Source organism: Rhinichthys klamathensis, unplaced genomic scaffold (genome assembly GCF_029890125.1).
Source record: "Rhinichthys klamathensis goyatoka isolate OS25496 unplaced genomic scaffold, OSU_Roscu_1.1 h1tg000090l_1, whole genome shotgun sequence".
Lineage (NCBI taxonomy): Eukaryota > Metazoa > Chordata > Actinopteri > Cypriniformes > Leuciscidae > Rhinichthys > Rhinichthys klamathensis.
In genome coordinates, this window is record NW_026606629.1 from 140,330 (window position 1) to 149,252 (window position 8,923).

Sequence of the window (8,923 nt, forward strand, 5' to 3'; positions counted from 1 at the left end):
GTGAATTCCATGTTTGTTTGTTACTTGCCCATTGGTAAAAAATCAGACACAATTAGACTCAAATTTATTATCATCATCAGTTTAATTTCAACATTTAAATGCCTGTTGCGGACAAAAGGCCGACATCAGTAAAATAAAACAAACGCTGTAGCGAATTCAAGCCAAACAGTTTCCTCTGCAAAAAAAAAAAAAAAAAAAAAAAGATAAAAAGAAAGAAAAGCTAAACAAAACATCTAAAGCATCGTTAACCTAAGCAAATAATGCCGTAAACTGCAATAGATTTATATAAACTAAGCGTCCTGTTCAGAGAGAAGGTCTAGTCACTTTTATTCGTATGTTGACATATCCAAATTAGACATAGCAAATTGCAACGCCTTAACGTGATTTCTTAGCTGTGCCCTAAGATCTGTCACTCTCCCGAAGGATATCCAATGAGCATCAATCTCGCAGAAACTTCCTCGCGGTAATTGGGTGAAGGATGTGGATGGTGTGCGCACGCGGGGGCTGAACGTAAACATTCGCGTGCACTCGCGCTCAGAGAGAGGAACGGAGCGAGCGAGGACAGTGAAAGTCTCCCTCGCGCGTGTATTTGATAGAGTTGTGTGCAGTGGAATGCATTGAAGATTAACGTCAGATGGACTCTGTGAAAGGAAAAAATATGAGTAGCAAGACTCTGTAAGAAAGGACTGAGGACCAGAGAGAAGTTTACAAACGAGCGTCTTCTGATAAGCCTCCACATAAAAGTCAACAGAGAGCGCGCGATGAAGTTCGGTGTGGGATTTTTGTAATCGCCACGTGAAGTTGATGTGAAGAAGAAAAAGAAGAAGAAGAAGAAGAAGAAGAAGAAGAAGAAGAAGAAGAAGAAGAAGAAGAAGAAGCAACACTTTTTTTGTTCTCATAATTGGTCTTTAAGACAATGAAATTAACAATGGAATTCAATTGTAAAAGCAACTTCCATGCATAATGTGGATTTCTACGCTGAAGGTATTTCTTTCTCCTTTTGCTTACGATAAAAGGAGGTTTTGACGGATATATTTTTTGCCATCTTTTGCTGTGTTGTCGGTGGACCAAATCAAAATACCACGCATATTTTTTCCAGCTTGAATAATTCATGAAATAGTGCGTGCCTTCTAGGCTTGGAAAAAAAAAGTTACGACAATACGGGGAGGGGGGAATAATAAGTAGAATTGTTCAAAGTGGTGAGGGGGGATGGCCACAGCGGCTTCCAATCCTTACCTGGCCAGCAATAGCATTCTCTCATCAGCCTCGATCGTGCACTCGGAGTCCGGAGGTGGTGGCATGCAGCCGGGAAGTGGTGTCGTAACATCGGTGTCGGGAGGGTACAGAGGAGACCCCGCGGTCAAGATGGTGCAGAGCGACTTCATGCAAGGAGCCATGTCGGCCAGTAACGGGGGGCACATGCTGAGCCATGCCCATCAGTGGGTTACCTCACTGCCCCATGCCGCTGCCGCAGCAGCCGCCGCCGCAGCCGCCGCAGCAGCAGAAGCGGGCTCGCCTTGGTCCTCCAGTCCAGTTGGCATGGCCGGTAGCCCACAGCAACAAGACGTGAAGAGCAGTTCAAATAGGGAAGACCTGCACTCGGGCACCGCGTTGCACCACAGACCCTCGCATTTAGGGGCTCACCAGTCGCACCAAAGCGCATGGGGTGGCACCACAGCCTCACACATCCCTACCATCACCGGAGGACAGCAGCAGTCCCAGCAGTCTCTCATTTATTCCCAACCCGGTGGTTTCACAGTCAACGGGATGTTGAACCCTCCTGGGAGTTTAGTCCACCCGGGGCTGATGCGAGGAGACTCTCCAGAAATGGATCACCATCATCACCACCATCATCATCAACAGCAGCACCCTCACCACCACCACCACCAGCACCACCACGCCGGAGTGAACAGCCACGATTCGCACTCAGACGAGGACACGCCGACCTCCGACGACCTGGAGCAGTTTGCCAAACAGTTTAAGCAGCGTCGGATCAAACTGGGTTTTACTCAAGCCGACGTTGGGTTAGCCCTGGGAACTCTTTACGGAAATGTTTTCTCTCAGACCACCATTTGCCGGTTCGAGGCTCTCCAGCTGAGCTTTAAAAACATGTGCAAACTCAAGCCGCTGCTGAACAAGTGGCTGGAAGAGGCCGACTCGACCACCGGTAGTCCCACCAGCATCGATAAAATAGCAGCTCAAGGCAGGAAACGAAAGAAGCGCACCTCCATCGAGGTGAGCGTGAAGGGAGCATTGGAAAGCCATTTTCTGAAATGCCCAAAACCGGCAGCGCAGGAGATTACCTCTCTGGCGGACAACCTCCAGCTGGAAAAGGAGGTGGTTCGGGTCTGGTTCTGCAACCGAAGGCAGAAGGAGAAGAGGATGACACCGCCCGGGGTTCCTCAGACGCCCGAGGACGTGTACACCCATGCCGGCAACGTGAGTGCAGACACACCGCCTCCGTCCATGGACTGCAAACGTATGTTCACTGAGACGTAGAACGAATCATTTTTTATGTACAGTTCAAGTCAGCAAGATATCACAAATATTATATGTATATTACGAGATAACCCAAAACTGAAATCTTTAAAAGCTTTTCGGTTTTTTTTTAATCCTCCAATGTCCCTAACGTTAAATGACTGTTTGCTCTGTGTTTCAGGGGAGTTTTGTGGTAGATTACTTAAAAGGTGCAAGTTTGAAAGATGAACCAGACAGCAACCACAACAACGTGACAACTACGAGCTCCTATGGCCAGGAGATTCTGGTGCACTGACACCGAAGTCATAACCAGCCCAAAGCCAACATAGACTTTATGGATTGAAATCACAAAAGAACTCCCAAGGACATGGATCAATGCAGACGAACATTAAATATTAAACAGTGGAAGAATTCACCCCAGGACACGTATCAATTTTACGCACAGGAATTATATTACTCATTTTAACAAAACGGAATTGTCTTGTCTACTCTCTTGGAGCATTATGTGCAACAAACTACACCTTTTATAATTCATAGTATTTTTGTGGACTACACTTCTGTGAATAGCTTTTACACAGAGAAAGCTCTTAAGAAAAAAAAAAGAAAAAAAAAAGATTGATTACTCTCAAGCTGCACTTATTTTCCAATTTCAGCCGACCCCTTGTTAAACACTTTTTGTTGTTGTTTGGCTGAATCATCGTGGATATTGCCCTCTCTTCACTGCTTTTTCCCAGGCAGATTTTTTTTTGTGGGGATTTGATAACAAGTCTGTGTAAATTTGGCAATATGAAAAATTAATGTGTTGGTTTAAATGATTTGCTTTATATTTTTCACTAAATCAATTTAAAATATTTTCAGGAGCAATTACAGATTTGTTGCGCGCTGTGATGACTTTCAACCTAGTAGCATCTCTTGTAGGCCCCCCCCCCCCCCCCCCCCCCCCCCTGCCATTTTAAATATTGATTATATTTTATACTGTTAGTATTACACTTGTTATACAGATATTGTACACAAACGCATTGACGAAGCTGAAACAAACCGTTGTCAAACCGTTTCCCCCGTGGTTGTTATTTAAGTTCAGTACTGACTCAGCGAGAAGTGAATGAGAACAATAAATCTGATATAGCTTTCAGATGCATCGGTGCAACTTTCTTTCTTTCTTTCTTTCTTTCTTTCTTTCTTTCTTTCTTTCTTTCTTTCTTTCTTTCTTTCTTTCTTTCTTTCTTTTTTTCTTTCTTTCTTTCTTTCTTTCTTTCTTTCTTTCTTTCTTTCTTTCTTTCTTTCTTTCTTTCTTTCTTTCTTTCTTTCTTTCCCAATTTGCTTAAATATTAAAACTAAATTCTAAATGAAAACTCATTTCTGATATTTGTTTGATTTGCTTTATTGAGATTTTTTTCTGAAATGTATACAAAGGGAATTTTGAAGAGTTTCTCAATATCCTGACCCTTGGCCTAAAAATGGGAGTCAAAGAACTTCTAAAATGTTTTCACTTCGCAAAATCGCAGTGTCATATTGTTGTCTTATTTTCCTTTCTGTTAGCCTGTTTTTTATGTACTGTAGCCTACATGTTTAAAAAAAAAAAAGAAACAATCATATCATGTAATTGTCTATTTATCTATCTGCTATATTAACGGCGTTTAAGTAAAGATAAGCTTCACGTCATCGTTCCAAAAACAAATAATGTAATACATTTTGTATTTGATTATAAAACTTTTTTTTTTTTCGTCAATGACTTACAGATTTTCTGAGACTCCAAATAGGCTAGTAGTCTATTTTCGTATTTTACCCATAGGCTATGCATTAGCTGACACCCACTATAGGCAAGCCTATGCTGATTTAGATTATTTTCTTCTCAACTGAATATAAATGATCAAAACAGTCAGAGGCCTTATTGGTTCCAAAAACACTGAAATGTCATAAATCATATTATAATCATGATAGCATCAAAGTGACATGGAAATGTGTTACAGTATTCAAAATACGCTTCATCTCTCGTCCTCATTAAATCAGGGTAATAATTTCCATATTTTGCTTGACATGCATAACGTCCCACTAGAATGCTTTGGAAGTTTCTTTTTCTCTTTCTTTCTTGTTTTAAAACAAATATTCGACACATAAATAGTTATCAGCAGCGACGTGATATTTGCCTTAATGCACAACCCAATTACCGCTTTCTTTGTAGTATTTTATGCAAACATTATTTTATTGTTTAGTCCAAGTCATTTCAGTAAATAGCCTAACTGGATGAACTCAATAAAACAACTGCAATATCTTAGTATAAAACAAACTGCAGAATTGCATGTAGCCTATTGTATGGCTAATTCAAATAGGCCTACATCATAATGAATCGGCGTGCCTTCAGCAAACAGTTGATTTATTTGGCTTTATTATGAGAACGGCCGTTTCGTAAAATTCCTCTCTTTTTTTCTTCAAATTTAAATTTGAAAAAGCACGAGCGTCCCGCTCAGCGAGTGACGTAATTTGGAATCCATTCCGTGCACGCTCTAAAGCAGTAGTGCATTTGTATGCATGGAAATTCGTATGCTTGCCACGTAGCTCTCCGAGTGCAAAAGGGCCTAGATCCTTCCATCAGATTGCAATGTAAAAGCGTGCAAAAACGATTGTGTGACTGAATTGCCTTTTTCTGTAAACCGACCGTTACTACTGGGGAATAGCACAACCGTTGGCCCTTAATTTTCATCAAGACAGGTTTGACAATTTCTCCCATTTGTATTCATTTCTGCTATGTTTGAAATAGCTTTGCACTCTCAAGGCGCAACACCAACCTTCCAGCTGAACGACGCTTCTGTTGAGACTTGAGAGTGCAGCTGAATTTTTTTTCTGAAGAACTTTTGTGTGGTAGTGACTATTCAGCTAAACACACGATCCTTCTATTGAAGATTTAAATTTCGCGGATGATTTACCGTACATCCGTTGCATGGCAACGAAATTCAACCTGTGGTTATAAGCACGCGCCCCACCCTTCATGCAATATAGCCTAGCTACTACTCAATGTTAATAGCACCACTCACACACCCAGAATAACTGAGTTGTGAAGCTTGCAGTTTCTGTCTAAAATGCTGTCTAAAATGCACTTTTACTGAATAAAATAAGACTTTGATTATATTACTATTTTCTAGTTTTAATTTTCAGCTTTACTTTGCATAAAATGCAATATATTCGAAAATGAAGAAGCCTATATTTTTTGTAAAAGTATATTTTCAGTGATCGCAAAGTAAACAATCAATTACGTTGACTCAAAACAGTCAACCTTCAACTGAAGTAGGCCTATATAGCCTGTCTAATGAAAATAGCTGTCCACGCTCAATGATAAAGAGTAGCCTATGACCGATGATTCTGATTAATGTGATAAAAGATGGTTTCTTCTTCTTAGGTGTTAGACCCTGAATTGCATAATATTAAAACTCACTGATACCTTATATCTTTTAAATTGAAAAATATGTGCGTAAGTCCTTTTATCGTTTCTGAGCTCTACTGACTAACAAAAAATGCAGAAACCATAAAGCAAAAAAAAAAAAAACCCAAAACAAAAAAAAAAAAACTGTAAAAACATAACTCTAGCACGCAAATTTATTCTTTTCTATTCTTTTTATTTCATTTTTGGTAGCTCTGTTCTATGTGGGGATGATATAGTCTAATGCTTTATTATGCAGTCAAAATATATATATATAGGCCTATATATAAACTCGGGCTTCTCTTGAGGTGTCAAATGTGTGTAACTGAAAGTAAAACAATTAAAATGAAGATTCGAATTTAAATGTTTTTATGAATCGGTTTTTTTTTTCACACTGCTCTTTTAAATCCTTTGTATAAACGTTAATTTTACCAAAATAGTGGATGCATATGGACCATAGAAAATAAATCATACCCTCTCATATTTCTTTAGCGCCATCTTTTGGAATTCCCTCCCGCACGAATTTAGAGTATCAATATCAAACCTTTTTTTATCGATAAAACAATACTGAATGAATATTTAAAAACAACATTAATTATAATTACGAAAAACGTGCTGGTAATAGGCTACTATTTTTGAAAACGTTTGAATAAACATTTCTATCTTTATTTTATTTTTTTATGGGTGAAATGTATTTGTTTACACAATAAAAATAAAATAAAACAAAATGATAAAATTGGTTACAAAAAATCGAAAATGGTGCAAAGGCTAACCATAAACCTTTAAATGCCTCTTTTAAAGATATTAAACTGCATATGTTTGCCTAGTGCACAAGCTTGGGATTAGAGACACAGAGAGATAGCCTAATTAAAATGTTCATAGTGATGTATTTATTTATAATTTCTTAAAATCTGCTTTTTTTGTTCCATGCAGACTGGCCGGACACCTAACTGTGTCTCACTACACAGCATAACGTTTGCTTTTCTCGCAATTCCCTTCAGTCCTTCAGCCAATAGATGTGGTCCGAGCCTCATACAGGATGGCTGAATTAGTGGCCAGGGGACCTTCACTGTCCCACACCTGCTGCAAGCCCGTGGCACACTGCCAGCTGAGGTCAGTTAGCCCGCCAGGCACATTACCCTGGCAGCAGTTGCCAAGGTGACAGCATGTCAGAGCCTGCCCATTGAGGAGTGAATGGAGGGCTGACGGCCAACGCATCGCTGCCTTTGACCGGCCCCTGGAACTTCAGGAAGTGGGGGACCGAGAAGGCACACATTCAAATGCTCAGAAATAAACTGACTCTACACGTGGCAGGGGCCTAAATCCTTAACCTCTATAATCTCAACATTAGTGCTGATATGTGATACTAAGTGAGTTAAACACACTTTTACATCTCAGACTTGGTCGGTCTGGAAGTGCTTCGAATGACAGCCGTTAATTCTGTATAGGTAACAATCACAAATATGGATATGAGAGTGTGTGTGTGTGTGTGTGTGTGTGTGTGTGTGTGTGAGAGAGTGAGAGAAAGCAGGAGAGAGGATGAACAGCGATAAAAGACGCTAGTAAAGAACAGGAGGTGAAAGGTGTTCCTGCTTTTGTTGTAGCTATCACATTAAATGGAGGATGTGAAGCAGAGGGGAAATAAGCTGTGGGCTCTGTGGTTTAATAGATTACTTACAATTGGACACAGGTATTTGGAGTTAGCCATTATACCCTTGAGGCTCAAAAAAAAGGTAAAAGACAGATCACAATTCAAGAAAATCTGCCGCTGCTTCTCGTTCAAACGCCTTTGTGTTTTTCTAAAACAAACATATTCATTTAGCATACTGTTTTGTGCTTTCAAAATGCGTCTGTGAATATTTGCATTAGCATGTTTTTGCTGTTTCTGAAGAACACTTACACATATCAAGAGCCCTTTCAAGCATAAGCTCTTTTAAATTCAACTCATTGTAGTCACGGCACAATTTGTTAAGGTCAAATCTTTGTCTGAATGGATTGAGTCAGAATTGTATTGAGGTCATCAAAAAGCACAAAGCCATATCTCTTCAAGGGCACATCTGAATTTCAGCTGAGCTCTTAGAGCCTCAATCTCCCTCGGAAAGAAAGGGAAAAAATGTAGACCTAAACCCATGGAATAAGGTCTCGGCATTAGAAAACGGCCCCGACAGGCCTCTCCTGAAACGCTATTACAGTATGCGGAGACTGAATTCAATATGCGCGTACACGACGAGCCATTTGGCAGCTCAAGAAAATCATCCTCAACACTTATTTCCGGGATGGTTTGGTTTTAATCTTCTGTTTTCGAGAACTCACAAGCCCTATATTGTGAAGGATTCGGTTGGGATGTCAAATCCAAATTGTCACTTCAGAGAGATTTCTCCTTGGACCACGTCATTATTAGCAAAAATGGCAGAACAACAAAATCCTTTCATAGATGAGAGGATACTTTTCACTTTCTCTCTGCTCACATTTCACTGTACTTATCGAGGATAAGTGCAGGAATTCCTGTTGTTCAAGCCTCTCCAAACATGTCACATACGACGTAGCGGAGAGTTTGCGGGCTGAAATAAAAGTAGCTAATTGATGCAATACACCAAGGACATAATTATCTCTTTGAATAACTGGCGGTGGTTTAATTGCTGGTAATTGTTCTCCAAACCTTGTTCAGAAGTGATGAACACAAGACTGTTATTATGCATCATGTGTTAATCCTGCTAGTCTGGCTTAGTCATTAGGGCTTCTGTATCAAAGCGCCACGATAAGGGCCGCAGAGGGGGAAATATCATACGCGCACACACAATGTACACGCATAATTGTGACATAATGCGTTATAGTCCTGCATTCCTCCTTGATAACACCCAGGCACACACTGTACCTAAATGCAAACAGAAATAAACAGGCAATCTCTGTGCCACCTATTCACGGTCCTCTTCTTTCTGCTGTCACACGCTCCGGTGCGAATTTTCCCTCAGATGTCATATTTATAACAGTGGGGTTTCTGTTGTCCTGTGTTTGCTGTTAATTATTGCC

The 8,923-nt window shown here is 40.2% G+C and overlaps 1 protein-coding gene across 2 annotated transcripts; it reads left to right on the forward strand.

The window, feature by feature from the left end:
* Window positions 1–864: 864 nt before the first annotated feature.
* On the forward strand, window positions 865–3,412 carry pou3f3a (POU class 3 homeobox 3a). 2 transcript variants are annotated; one of them, XM_056251773.1, is made up of 2 exons: window positions 865–2,479; window positions 2,660–3,412. In XM_056251773.1, exons 1-2 carry the CDS (start codon window positions 1,210–1,212, stop codon window positions 2,704–2,706), a joined length of 1,317 nt encoding a protein of 438 aa, XP_056107748.1. In that variant the 5' UTR covers window positions 865–1,209; the 3' UTR covers window positions 2,707–3,412. The 2 variants fall into 2 exon arrangements, with proteins under 2 accessions (XP_056107748.1, XP_056107747.1); XM_056251772.1 differs by having other exon boundaries at window positions 865–2,439.
* Window positions 3,413–8,923: the final 5,511 nt, after the last annotated feature.